General features: G+C 36.3%; 1 protein-coding gene across 7 annotated transcripts in view; it reads right to left on the bottom strand.

The window, feature by feature from the left end:
• Positions 1-9,136: 9,136 nt before the first annotated feature.
• CHD6 (chromodomain helicase DNA binding protein 6) overlaps positions 9,137-15,396 on the bottom strand; it is a 172,315-nt gene continuing 166,055 nt past the window's right edge. For 6 of the 7 annotated variants that reach the window (XM_074292626.1, XM_074292633.1, XM_074292632.1 and 3 more), the window contains one exon: positions 9,137-11,865. In XM_074292626.1, coding sequence (XP_074148727.1) covers positions 10,969-11,865 — 897 coding nt within the window. In that variant the 3' untranslated portion in view covers positions 9,137-10,968. The remainder of the gene's footprint in view (positions 11,866-15,396) is intronic. The other variant, XM_074292628.1, reaches the window with a different exon arrangement.

Genomic DNA, 15,396 nt, shown 5'->3' with positions numbered 1-15,396 from the left:
CTCAATCTACATAGTCAACACTCCTTTCCCCTCCCCCCTCTCCCAGGACTTACAAAGGCCCTTTCCTCTTGGAAACATTTCCCCTCCTTCAGGTCACAGCTCTATGCCCCCTTACCTTTGCACACCAGTCCATTCTTTGAACCCAGGCCTCTTATGTAGAGAGTACAGTGGGAACTCACTAGTGGGAATGCAGGGTGGCAGGTAGCACCTTCCCTTCTGGCCTCCTTTAAAGAAAGCCCTTCATGATCTTCTCAGTTGAAAATGACCTCTTCCTAATTTCACTAGAACATTTTGTCAGGTTCTTCTTCTGATGCCCTCACACTCTACTTCAGGAACCTTAGAGCAGTGAGAAACTACCAACATAAGAGGATCCTTGGCTACTTATTTCTGCCAATGTGATTTAACCTCTTTTGGCCTTAGTTTTCCTATCTACCAAATGAAGGGGTTGTTTTAAATCAAAGTTTCTTAAACTATGGACTGTGACCTAGATAGGATTGTGTTAATAATTGTGGGGTACAACATTAGGATTTATTGTTAGTAAATGTTTAATTTATATACTATTTTATATACCTGTACCCAAGATTGCATAAAAATTTCTTGGGTGAAAAGAGGTCATGAGTGGAAGAAGTTTAAGAAGCCTTGGATTAGATCACCTGTGAGCTCCTTTTCCAGCTCTGAATCCATCATCTACCTATTATAGTAAAGATATATTTTATCTTTACTCCATTACCATTAGATTGGAATCTCCTTGAAAGCAGACTGGATTGTTTTGTTTTTTCTCCTTTTTTAAAACTCATACTCAGAGCCCAGAACTTTAAGAGTTTATTGAATTTAATTAAATTGATCTGGTGGAAAGGATGTAGGAGCAGAAAGGTTCTTACAATGTCATTTTCTGTTTTCCTACAGTACTCACTCTAGATTCCTGACATCTCGGGTATGTTTAATTCCTTCAGTATAAACAAACACAATAGATTAATAGCTACAAGTCATGGGCTCCCACCATGTTGGAAGACTCAAATCCAGAGTGACCCAGGAAACAGAAAGGCATGGTATGGATGTGAGTCAGCTGGGGCATGAACATATCTGAGCTATATCCATGAATTAAAGCTAAGGGACCTTAGAGGTCATTGAGGACAAAGTTGTTGTTTTATGTGTAAGGAAACCCAAGCATTGCCCAAGGACAAAGGATTGAAGAGCAGGACAGGCATTTGAACACAGATTCTCTGACTTCAGATTCAGAACTTTTCCTGCTGTACCACTATTCTCAAGGCAAAGGGTTTCTGGTCAAAGTTTCTCTTCACCAACTCTGCCAGACCCATAAGAATCTTGTTTTCTCTCTATTTCTTCCCATTGCTTTTCTTTAGCTTCTCTTCCTCATCTTGTTTTTTATTGAGATTCCAAATTTAATTTCTGCTATTTTTCTGTCTTTAGTAATCATTAAAATAAATTATTTATCTTTATCCTCCTCTATCATTATTTCAATATCCTCCACTTAATCCAGTTTTGATGTGCTCTAATCAGGAATTCATTATGTACTTTTACATTTTAAAGAGTCAGTCACGAAGCCACAGAATCTTGCATTATGAGGAAGGTTTGTGCATGAAGGTGTCTTCATGGCCCAATGGCCATACTCCAAAGAGGGCTTGCTAGCTATGGAAGCAGAGAAGTTTTGTGGAATGGAACTTTTGAGAGCAGAGAATAGTGTTAACTATGGAAGAACAACTCAGATTGAGAAGGGAAGCTCTTCTCCCTCTGTTTTGGGAAGGACCTAGTGTTGACCACCATCCCTCTACAATTTCCTTGACAAGTAGTCATGCAATCTTTGTTTAAAGACCTGCAATGAAAGGGAACCTACCACTCCCAAAGCAGCGCATTCTACTTGTAGATGTCTCTGTGCTATGAGTCCAAGTAAAGCATCCTCTTTCATTTAATAGCTCTTCAGATAGTTGAGAGCTGTCATGCATCCCACCTGCAGCATGTTCTTTCTTCAACTAATGTTCACATGACATAATTCTGAAGATTTTTCACTAATATAACCACCCTGTTTTTGTCCCAGAATGTTCTTAACATTTTTTCCCTTGAAGTTTAATTTTTTTTTTTAAAAGAAGGGGGCCTCCCAGATTTGTGGTTCCATTCGTATAGGGTACTTGCCCTGCAATTCATAGACTTAGAAAGTTGTCTACAATACTGAGAAGTGACTTTTCTAGAGTTATGCAGCAGGTATGTCAAAGGGAAACTTGAATCCATCTTTCTGACTCCAAGAGAAAGGTTGGCTCCCTATCCATTATGTTATGGTTTCTGTTAAAGTAAACAAAATCTTCTATTTACATGGAGGCAGGCAGGAGTATAGCTGCTAAAAGCCAGGACTGAGAGTGAGGTAAAGCTTAAGTTCAAATCCTGCCTTGGATGTTTAATAATTGCACCCTGGACCATTGAGTATATGAGTATTTATTTAAAAGTGCCTGCTATATGCTAAGCACTGTCCTTGGCAGGTCATCTGCCTCAGATTCCTCATTTGTAAAATTTCTAAAATAATAGCATCTACCTTGTTTTGAAGATTAAATAAGATAATATATTAAATCTGCTTTGCAAACTTTAAAGTATCCATATAAATGTTAATTATTGATATTGGTATTGCTAATTGCAAAAACATGAATTCCCTGTTCTTTGTATAGATTATCTTCTCTATCCCTAAATTTTTTTTTTTTTTAGGAGGTGTGGTATTATTTCACCCTCCTTTCCCATTGTTCCTGCCTCCTTCCCAAATTATATAGGTCTCAGTCACATATCAAATAGAAGAGCAGGAAAATTTCTAGTGTTTTACTGGTATGCATAAAATACTAAAAGAACGAGAGGAAAGTCTCTACAAGTTTATGTGACAGTTTAGTGACTATAGTGGACAGTGGTATATCTGGAAGCAGGAAGATACCAGTTCAATTCTTGCTTTAGACACTTACTATGTAATTCAGGCAAGTCAAATAACCTCTCTCAGCCTCAGTTTTTCCATGAATAAAATGGGGATAATAGCACCTCTGGGGCAGGATTATTGTAGGATGGAATATAAGTATATAAAGCACTTTGTAAATCTTCAAGTGAAATATATATTATTATGCTAAGAAAATAATCACACAGCATGAGATATGGAGGGCTTGCCATCCATCCCCATACTGGCAGTATCTGCACCAGTGAAATCACATTTATAAAAGCACTGGAGAGAGAGAGGTTTTGGTTCCACCAGGGGAGACCAAATAATTGTGAAGAGAACACTCTAATAACGGCCAACCCCAGCATCTTTATAGGATCAAAAGACAGAAAGGAGAAAGGCTGGAATCACCAAGAACAATAGGACTTTCTCTAAGACTTAGTAGAAACTGGAAAGGGAGATGCCCAAATCCTTAGGCAATGAGGTAAGAAAGAGATCTCCGTCTGAAAAAAGTTGGTCTTTAAGCCTGAATAGATATTAGAATCCTAATGTCTTCAAGCAGCTGTTAAGGGAGGTTGAATCTCCCAGAAGCCACCCTGGACAGGTCTCTCCCTGCTCAAGCCAGAAAGAAATGAGAAGCTTTTCCGGCTAATTTAGCACAATGGCTGGCACACCTATAAGCCTTTTCCCCCATCTCCAAAGGTTCAGGGTAGGCTCCATCACCCCTTGGAAGGAGGTTAGATTTTTAGAAACCAAATTTACATATTTAGGCAGTCATGGAATTTATCAACTCAACCAAGCTTCTTCCCATTCTCTTCTCCCATTTCTCCCAAAAAAAAAAAAAAGGGAAAAAATTGCTCCAGTCTATGCCCGTAGGTTTTTCCTTTCCTGATATCCCTAGGTAAAATTTACTGACCAGTGGCATTGTAGAAATCACTGAGATTTGTTTTTTTGAAGCTCTTTCTTAAGACCATCTAGGTCTCCTATTTATTCCCTTCTAAGTAGTTGATTTAATTAAAGTTTCCTTGACCTTTATACCTTCCTCCTAATATTCTGAGCTCATCAATATTTTTCTTGTCTTTACTATTCCTTTATTTCAATGCATTTATTAAGCAACTATTGAAAAGCTATCCAGCTTCTATGTTGGTAATGCAAGCAACACAAGATAGAATAAGCCTCTGCTCTCAAAGAGCATCAAATCTAAGCAGGAAGATACTGATAATTTAATAGAATGCAAAATTTGAAAAGTCCAACTGTTTTTTGACCTTTGGAGTCCCAGCTTATGGTAATTTTTTTCTAAGGTTGTTTTTCATTTAAAGTAACTTTGCTATTTATCACTTGCATTTGATGCTTGCTTTTGACCCTTTCTACCTTGGGACTATGGGCAAGTCGTAACATCTGTCTGCCTTAATTTCCTCATTTGTGAGATGAAAATAATAGCAAGTCTTGCCACCCCCACTCCTCCACATAAGACTAGCACGCTATCATCATGCCTTTAAAATTTTTTTTTGAATAAGTCTCATGTAAGTTTTAAAATGTTATATGGATTCACACCATGATCATGCTGACATTATGGTGATTATGAGTTAAGGCTGTGTAACCCTAGGTAAGTCACTTAACCCCTTGGTGCCCTCAGACAACTATATAAGACTATAAATTTTAGGGAAAGTGAAGATCTGCATTGATGGAGGCAATTCTTCGTGGGAGATTCTTTACACTGATGAAAACACAGATCCTATTATGTACACCCATACACATATACATGAATGAAATCAAGTCAAAGGGCATCAGCCAATAGCAGGAAGCAATGCCCCCTAGCTGTTACTGAGTTATCTATTGGGGAGAAAAAAAGGGGAAGGAAAAAAGAGGGGGAGTGAGAAAAAGAGAGATATTAAGGGAAAGGACAGAATAAGGTTGGAGGAATTGGGAGCAAAGAGAAAGCAACAAACTACTTTTTACTGGCCTGTTTACATTTCCTGCTGGATATGGCCCCAATCATTTCCTGGATTATCCTGGAAAAATTCTGTACACTGTAATATGACTGGCTGCATTGGCCAGTTCTCTCTCAAGTCTTATTTCTAATAAGCTGCCCAGATGTGATGCCTGCCTCCTTCCTCCCCAGGAGGCAATTACAAGGCTCTCTCTATTGTTCCTTTCCAGTTTGTTTTTTCAACTGAAGCTTTCTACCTATGGCTCTCTTTCCTTCTTGGGCTTGGGAACAAGCAAATGTTCTTTGTCACAGTGTTATGAAGACAAAATGAGATCATCCATGTGAAGGCACTTTGAAAAGTTATATAGTACATAAATTAAACTTGTCATTTTCAGCCTAGTGTAATTCAACATTTTTTATCAATGACTTGGATGAAAACACAAAGGGTTCTTTGTCAAAATGTGAATGACACAAAGCTGGGAGAGAAAACTAATATGCTGACTATAACTGGGATCCAGAAAAACATTTAGATTGGCTGAAGCAATTGGTGAAGACTAATAAGCACAGGAACCAGATCAATTCCATAGGCACCTGGGTGACAAAATTCCCACCTTCTCCTTATACTCTGAGAGAACTGCCTAATTGAACTGAGAACTGAAGTCCAGGTTCAGTCTCTGTCAGAAGCAGGACTCGAACTGAGATCTTCATGGCTTGAGGCCAGCTCTCTAGCAATTAGACCATGATGCTTCCCTATTAAAACTTAGATGAAACTGAGCAGAGATAAATGTTAGGTTTGCACTTAAGGGTCTAAACATCAACTGTACAAATACATTGGTGATAGAAGTTACATATGAAAAACTTTTTTTTAAGACTGGAGAAACATAAATATCAGTGTAAAAAGAAAAAAAACAAACACAAAAACCCCCTGCAAGCCAAGCCAAAACAACCATCCTAATGTACTCTTAGAGGCTATTATTATGAATAGTGTACAGAATGAGGTAGGTGATAGTTCCTTGGTACACTGCTCTGATCAAATCATTCTCGAGTATTTATATTGAGTTCTGAAGCCTTAATTTAAGAAAGGCCATTGACAACCTGGGTTAGATGGTGAGATCTATCATGTAAGGCTGGATGGAAGAGGGTTCAAAGGAATCACTGTTTTCTTTAAATACTTGAAGGAATAAACCTTCTGCTTATCAGGCTGGCAATTATAAAGACTCAATATTAAGATATAGGTTTTTCTCATATTACAGTTATCTGAAAATGGAATGGCAGTTCTGGGGGGAATGAAACCTTGGTCACTGGCAATATTCAGAGACTGAAGTCCATTTGATATTCAAGAGATTGATGCTTCATATAGGATTGGATGATAAGACCTCTAAGGTCCCTTCTAACTTTAAGATTTAAAATCAAAACCTGGTGAACTTATAAATTATAAACAGGTGATGTAAATACACACATACATGTATAATTTGACTTTGCTTTATAGGTTTCCTCTTCCTAACTCTCCCCATCTACTTCAAAACCTAGGCTAGTCTCCACAATCTTTGGAACTGTAGCCTTTGCTGTAATCCTTTATCTTTCACCCCTCAGGTCACATTAATTTAATCTTTAAGAAAAACCCTTATTTTTCTCCTCCCCTCCCCCCAAAAGTGCTAGGCACTAGGACCTGTTTGGTCCTATTGAACAATGTTTGGCTGTTATAGAATATTGTGGAGGTTCTTTTCAACCTAATGTATTCCATTCAAGGACACGTCATCATTCCCTTCAATTTTATCCTTTGTCTAGGTTTTCTATGTTATGATACCAACTTTGCAGAATCCTACTTCTATTTTACCTCACTGTTAATATTTATTATTTCTAAAGGTCTAAGATACTTTTCACTAAGTTATACATCCCTGAGAAACCTCTGAGCTCAATCACTGCTAAAACACATAAGATAAATATTATGTCTTATGAAATACAATCATGGTCTTAAATTTACATCACTTTACATATTGTGATTCTTTTGAGAAGTTGGATTTCATCAAAATGGGTTCATGTCTATTAAAACTTTGATCTCTATGTTTCAGAATTAAGGAAGATCATTCTAACCCTTTCAATAACATGTTTCTTGTTATCAATTATTCATTCTCTTTAGAGAAAAAAATAAGGCATCTGATGCAATAAAATTTTTATTCTAGGTTTGAATTCAAGGTTTCTGGAAGAACTTTTTTTTTTTTTTTTTTTTTTTTTTTTTTTAAAAGGGAAAATAAGGCCCAACAGTTTCTTGGACAATAATTCTTGCAATGCAACACTTTAAAGAGTTAGAAGGAAACTAATTCATTACACCAGAAGATATTTTCCTAAGGATGTTTACACCATGGCACTTAAAGATGACCCTTATTTTTTTCCCCTACTCTGAATTTCAAATTTACTGAAATGTCATTTATAACTTCTGGCACTAGGAGTTTCCAAATCTAGCAATTAATGGATACTTTAGTAAACAATGTTAGAAATAAGCAGGAATAATGGGCTGTCACTACAAAAAAAGTCATAGCAACTTCAGAACTGAGCTGAACTCTACTTACCAGTGTACTAGAAATGACTCTTTACTGAGTAATCCAGATCAAGTCAACTCTTATCTACTTACAATTAGATGGAAATAATGCCAACTTATATTTCTTTCCCAAAGATAATATAGAGACAGATTTGATCTTGACCAGTCTTTTCATCCTTCTGTTCCCTTGACTCAATAACAGTTGATGTTGTTTTAAAAAAGAAACAATAAAACTAACACTTCATGCCCCTTCTACATAATTCATTTCTTAGGTGTAGAACAGTATGGAATTCTTATTACATGTATGCATGAAGTTTGCTGAAAGCTGATTATGTACTGGGAACCTGGGGAGAGATCAAAGATTAACAAAACCCTGTCTTTGTACTTCCTGTGTTACTTTTCTTCTATTGAATTCCCTTTAGAAACCAGTTAAGAGTAAAGCCTAATTGCACTCAATGAAGAAATACTGAAACTTGATGGTTCATGCTATAAGGGGAAGATTTTGAATTTCTCTTACCAGGGGCTTTCTTGAAAGACTTCCTAAATGCAAACAAAAGTTACAACAAAACTTAGTAGTTTACCCTGGACTGAGATTTCATGGAGGCAAAATATCTGCTTTAACCTATCAAAGATGAAACCCACCTGAAACCCAGAAAGGGTAGCTTTGCGACTGGAGCTCCATGGATTGGAGAAGACAAGTATTTCCTAACTGGCTCCCTTAGGGACACCAATCTTGGCAAATGGCTACTCTTCCTTCTTCATCCATCCTCATAAACTATTTAATCAGGTGCCCTTGGATGGCTGCTAAGTTGAAAAAAAGCATCACTGTTTCATCACCAATGAATACATGATTATATGACCCTAGGCACCACATAAATCCATCAAGTGGTTTCCTGAACCCATCTGGTATAGTAAAAGTATGTCAAATCTGCAGAAAATAACAAAGTATCACTAAAAACCTCAAATAAAAATCTGATTTTTCAACTTTTTTTTTTATCCAGGGTCAAGACCACAGACAATTTATTATGTAGTAGGATATGGGTGAAGAATGATCAAGAGAAAGTATGTTTATGAATGACATGGATTTTAAATGAAAAGATCCAAGTTGTGGAAGGAAAGTTTAAATTTGGCTTTTGTTTTGGAAATGGATATCAAAATAGTCATAAGAAGCCACTAAAGCCTTACAGAAAAAATAATCCATAGTGTACCATTTTCATTTTGCAAACAGGGTCACAAGAGCAGTAAAATATAAGTCCAGATATCCAGAGAGTTAGTATACATGTCTGATAGGGAAGAAACAAGAAACTTGGCATGCTGTTAGCTATTTAAATAAAATCTATATTGAACTGTTTCCTACTAATGGTGCAACTTGGGATAAAGCAAATTTCCCATAGAAACTACTACCCCCACCCTCCCAACTCTGCATAGATGTGTATAATATTCATTTTCAGTAAGGCTTTCAAAATATATGAAGTTTTATAGCATTTGTATTTTAAGGATTTAGGGCAAATACATTTTTTCTTCTACTTGATAAAAAGAAAATTAGTACTTAAAGGTTCAAAAATATATCAATCGAATTTTTTTTTTACATAAATAAATTATATTGATTTTGGATTTAACAGCTGAAAAAACCCTTTCTGCTTCCACTGGAGGCAAAACTGAACAAAATGTTAGTTAAATAGAGAGCAGCATTTCTAAGAAATCTGTGGATAGATAGCATTATACAGCAGCTATGCTACAAGGGTGTTATTAAATACAACATGTTTAATTATTGGCTTCTTTGCTATATGATCAGTTACATAATTTCTGATTTACTCCTCTGATCCGTGAAACTGGGAATCTAGTTTCTGAAAATACACTTGGTTGGTTTTCAGTAATGGTTTAACAGACTTCTTTGAGATGCTAATTTTAACACGTACATAATTTATAATCCCAAATGTATAAAAGACAATGACAAGCATCATAAATAAATAATGCAAACTGAAATAGTTATGTCAAACATTTGGACCTTCTGATAAATTAGCAAAACTGTAACAGAAAAATGTAAAAAATACAGTAAATTGTGACAACAAAATGGACACTAGCAATACTTCCATCATTTCCAACTGTCCTGCTGCACTGTCCACTGCCCCCAGTGCACTCCACCACTATGAGTTTATTTCAAGTCTCAGGTCATGAATTCTATAGAGAAGCTAGACTAAGGGGACTGAAAAAATATTAACTGGCTGGTGGAGAAGGGTGGTTTCTTCTTAGGCCAAGCTTCTGAAGATTGAGAGTCTAAGGAAGAATCAAAAATAATGTTAATTTGTAACATATTCTTGACTGTCTCAATAATTTGCTGTTTGTATCCAATTGTCCAATATACAAACATAATAGAGAAGACATAAAGAAGTGGGGAGAAAAAAAAACTTTCACAGTCTAACATTATAAAAGGCAGGATACTGGTGGTGGTGCTGGTGACAGAGGGAACACACTCAAGTTTTGAAAAACTTCAATGGTCTTGACAAAGGACCTTCCAAAAACATAAAAGCTGCCATTCTATTGGACTATTTCTTGTAGGTTTCAGCAGAGGCGCCCTTTTGGGTAAGGAACAAGGCAAAATAAAATCTATCACACTTCCACATTCCTTGGATTCAGAGAGGGTGAATTCGTTACTAGAAAAAAAAAAATCTAAAAACAAAAAAGCCCAACCCTCTGTAAAGAATATTAATGCTGTAGATAAGAATAAAATGCCAGTATAATTCTAAAGTAATAGGCTTTAAGTAATGTGACTATTCCTCCCCTTTGCTCCTCTGCCCATAGCCTACCATGTGTAAAGCTTCCTCAGTCAAACTGAGAAAAATTTTTTTCAACTGTGGGGAAAGAGGGAACTGAAAAGAAATTGAAATTGTCATTTAATAAAGTATAAAACATCTCCACTTGTTTCATGTATCTGAAAAGCCAGGAAAGGGGGAAATTATATTGCTACCAGTTATGTTTTTTTTTTTTTTAAAGAAATGAATATATGTTTTCAATCATTAGTTATATACCTCTGTCTATACTACTCATCTAGTAATCATGATAACATAGGGAAAAGTAAATCAAAAATACATATTAGCACATATTACAGATGTGCTTCTGGTCCCCCAATACTGGTTTATTTGTTTTCCATTTAGTGTAATTCACAGAAAAAGGCTTTATTACCCTTGTTTCTGTCCTGCATTTTAATTGTGGATACTAGACACATGCTTTCTTTTGCGCCTTTTTCTTGCTACCAAATAAGTAAAAAATTTGGAAGGGAATGGGGTAGGGCATGTCACCAAGTACTGAATTTACTATTGTTTGCTGGAATGAACAACTGGATAACAGAATGAGGATTCTGTGCTTCCCAGACTAGCTAGACAACACTTTTATCTAATAAAGTGGCGAGACCCTGAAACTATTAATAACTGTTATCATAGTTCCTGGACAGGGAATTAGGTAGGTAATATTACTTATGGAACACAGGTTTTTATGAAGGTGAAGTGAGGGAAATAACAAATCTTTATGGGATAAGAAACTTACAAGCCACAATAATTTTCTTAATGAAATAAAGTTCTAATTGGTGTCACTATGAGTTCCTTTTAAATTGCTTTGCTCAGCTTGTATATCATGTTCTTTATCTGTGGGCAAAAGTGGGGTGTGCTCGGAACAGTTCTGACCATTTCCAGATTCTTTTTCTGATATGGGAACAGTCTCTGGGTCTGGATTCAGGGTATCCCCTTTCGCTTTCTTCCTCTTTCTCTTCTGGCTTTCTAGGCTTGTGTTCTCAGAATGTCTGGTCTGCTGCATGCCTGGTAATGTCATGCCAATGCCGGGAGAGAGAAACATTGATGGGTAGATCAGTCCAGGAGACATTCCTGGTAGGAGAAAAGGGTTAAAAGCTACAGGACTACTGGTAGTTATTGCAGGTTCAGACTGATCTGAAAAGGAGCTAGGAACAGGCTTGTCTTCAGCTAAAGTATCTTTTTTTACGTCATGGCTGTTCTGTTTGTCATCAGCAGCCTTTTCTGTGTTTGACGTACCACTTTTAGTTGTGCTTGTTAAAGATGTTGGAACTGTTGAAGTACAGGTAGTTGTCATTGGTGTGTTCAGAAGTCCCCCAACACCAAACATTTGGGGTACAGCTGCCATGCCTGGTAGCATCATAGGCAACATGCTGAGGGTACTTTTGACATCCTCTCCAGCAGGCACTGCTGCAAAACCAGCAGGAAACCCAACCAGTCCTGTGAGAGGAATGCCTTGCATATTCCTCATATTCTGAAGTCCCACTAGATCCATTCCAGCAATGAGTCCATTCATGAACAGTGGTCCCATTCCCGAGGGAGAGTCTGCCACAATGCCAGGAGCCTTAATCAGGTCACTTCGTGGGCGCCTTCCTCTCCTTCGAGGACCAGCATCTCGTAGAATTGGCTCAGTTAGAATTTGACTGAATTTGTTTTCTGGTAGAAAGCCCTAAAAATTTGAAGAAAAAACAAAATCCCTTAGTCACTACCTTATAGGAAATCATCTGGGTCTATAATTGCTCTCATATTGGCTCAGCCTTCCATAGAAAGCAGACTTAATAAAATATATGGATCAGCAAAGAAGGCAACTAACCCACCTAAGACTGGTGGGTATTTTACCCAATCATTTTGGTGATTTCTTACTGTGTACTTTATTTTCTAATTGGGCATTAAGTAGGTGTTGAGAAAAAATTGTTAAAATTTTATCCAGAATCAAAATCATTGTTCTACTATAATATTTAAGACCTACTACTGAGCAGATCATCATTTGAACAAAGTTTCAAAGAAATATACCAGACAGAAGCAGTCTTTATCCTTGGAGAAAATTTGTGAAAGTTATTAGGAATTAAAATTAGAAATAATACTAACACTTCACTGGCAAGTACTAACAACCTGAAATGGTTTCTCTAATATCACAGGATAATCTTATTTTATTCAAATTCTATCCAGAATTAGCATCCCCATTTATCGAATTGCTGGATTAATAACGGGTTACTAAGAGTTTCTACTGTAAATATCATAATTATTTTTTAATATATTCTTCTTCTAAATTTTTATTTTTCAGTTAGTAAGCATTTATTTTTCTCCTTATCCCTTCTATCTTTATGGGGTAAGAAACTTACAAGCCACAATAATTTTTTTTAACGAAATAAAGTTCTAATTGGTATCACTATGAATTCCTTTTAAATTGCTTTGCTCAGCTTGTAGATCATGTTCTTTATCTGTGGGCAAAAGTGGGGTGTGCTTGGAACAGTTCTTTGTGGAATGTGTGTGTGCACCCCTAAACCAAATCCTTAGGAAAAATATATACAGTTCAGCAAGACAACTAACTGGTCATAATAACTGGCCTTCTTTAAGTCTACCGAAGTCCTTCTCATCATGGCATTGAGTCACCTCAACATTCTTTAAGGTTATAACAGTGGAATACTGTAATCTCTGGCATATTTTGCAAAACTAGATCCATGCTTAGGTAGTTTTCTAGAATAAGTTTTATGGCTCAATTGTTTCTAAACTAATGGAGACACTGAAAAAGTTCCCTATAATGGAATTAAAATCTTTTCCAAAGGTCTATACTGCTTAATATCCTCATTTCTGAAAGAAGCAGAGAGGAAGGGTACCTACCTGGCTTAAAGAAGAAACAAAATCCCTTAGTCATTACCTTATAGGAAATCATCTAGGGTGACTATAATGTTGTCATACTGGCTCAGCCTTCCAGAAAAAGCATACTTAATAAAATATATGGATCAGCAAAGAAGGCAACTAGGATTTAAAGTACTTTAAAGAGGTCTATAAACAATGATGTCATGAATATGGAAGCAGGAACAGATCTCTCCTGGAAAAATATTAAGATAGGCAAAAGAGATAGTATCTAGCCAATACCTGCCTCACATGGTAGTTTAAACAGTTTTACATAATGTAAAAAACTACAGAAATGTATGTTATTACCAGTTATAGGACATTTCTTAAGAGAATGCAATAATACATAGTTTTGAAATAATCTGTTCAATTGACATTATGTGTTTTTCTGTTTATAGGCACATTCTCTAGTTCCTAGGAACTGTAATAAACAAACATTTAAGAGGCAGCCTAATCTGGTTTGGGAATGCTGTCAGACAAATGTAATTGCTGCTACACTATAAAATATTTCTAGTACTTCTTTACTGCAGGCCTACCCACTGTTAAATATTTCTTTTAGAGCAAATTTAATGTTGGTAAAAGTAATTGATGCTGTTTTCATTCATCAGCCAGCTGCTCCATCCATTAAAAGGTGGAGCTTCATCTCTTACTCATTAGGTCTTGGAATTGCTAATTGCAATGTTAGACAACTTTCTGTTTGGAAAAAAATCATCAGTAGGTTTCAGAATAGTATTCAATTATACTTCATCCTACTGGTTAATTTATTTCCTATCAATGTTCTCTTAACAATGTCAGAGATTAACATATACTGTTTGGAATTCTAAAATCAGAGTAGATAGAGAATTTTGGGCACTCTTGAGTGGTGTAAAATAGCTGGGTTAGCACATGTTTATTTTTAATCTCTCCTCTCAGACCCAAGGAGCAATAGCAAAGTATTCTCCCAGAAGGGAAAGGGAAAAGTTCCTTGTCTGTGGACAACTGCTGGCAAGTATTTTAACCACTTCCTATATGGTGAGAATCATCTAGTGACTCAGCGGCTGCTACCCTTTTAGTGAAGGCCTTTTCTCCTAGCTTTGAGTATTGTGGATGGCCACATATAGCAGTATATTGCTCCCTGGAAGCCTGTGCCCCTTGGTAATTACAAATAGAATGATCCTACTCCCTTTCCATAAGAAGGCTAAATGGAAGAAAAAGAAAGGGAAAAATGATATACAGTAACAATGCCCGGAGCTAGGTATAGTTTTCTATATGATTTTAACATCACTCTGAGATAAAAAGCTTGTCATTTTAATAAATGTATGGAGATCTTGGGAATAAGTAACTTCACACTTACATGTTAAAATACCAAAAATAATGAATGGAAGTGCTGGTAGCGAGAGCCAGGCCTGGTGTCAGGAAAAGTCAGAAATCCAATCTCTGGCACTTAATAGTTGTGCAATTCACTTATTTGCCTCAGTTTCCTCATCTGTATTATGAGGATAATAACAGCACTGAACTTTTTTTTTTTTTTGGTCTGAGGCCAAAGTGAAGTGACTTGCCCAGGGTCATGCAGCTAGAAGTATTAAGTGTCTGAGGCTGGATTTGAACTCAGGTCCTCCACTGATTTTGAAGGGTTGTTGTAAGGATCAAATAAAATAATAATTACAAAGTATATAACACAGGGCCTGGCACATAGTAAGCATTATATAAATGTTAGCTATTATGGAATTATTATTTCTTGAATGCTTGCTGGAAATGAAGTTAACATTTTAGTATCTAATTATGAAATATTTAATGTATACAATTCTAGGGAGGCTGGTATATTCTATTTTTAAAATTCAATTTTACTTTCTTTTCTTTTTTCTTTCTTTTTTTGGCTGAAGCAATTGGAGTTAAGTGATTTGCCCAGTGTCACATGGCTAGGAAGTGTTAAGTGCCTGAGACCAGATTTGAACTCAGATCCTTTTGACTTCAGGGCTGATGCTCTATCCACTGCACCACCTAGCTGCCCCTTTACTTTATTTTCAATAGCAAATACTGTCTTTTCCTTTACCTTTTCCTCTACCCATCAAAAAAGCAAGAAATATAATTCCCATCACACACAAGTTCTGTAAAACAGGTTTCTATATTAGCCACATTCTGAAATAAAATAAAAACAAGAAAAAGAAAGAAAAAAATTATTCGATCTGTATTCTGAATCCATTAATTCTTTATCTAGAGATGGATAACAATTCCCCCCCCCCCCCATTTTAAGTCCTCTGGAATCGTGGTGGATCATTGGATTGATCAAAATTACTTATGTCTTGCACAGTTAATTGTTTACAGTATTGTAAATGTTCCCTTTGTTCTGCTCACTTCACTTTGT

The sequence above is a fragment of the Sminthopsis crassicaudata genome, chromosome 2, assembly GCF_048593235.1.
Source record: "Sminthopsis crassicaudata isolate SCR6 chromosome 2, ASM4859323v1, whole genome shotgun sequence".
In the NCBI taxonomy this organism is placed as follows: domain Eukaryota; kingdom Metazoa; phylum Chordata; class Mammalia; order Dasyuromorphia; family Dasyuridae; genus Sminthopsis; species Sminthopsis crassicaudata.
This window is presented reverse-complemented; position numbering and strand designations above follow the sequence as displayed.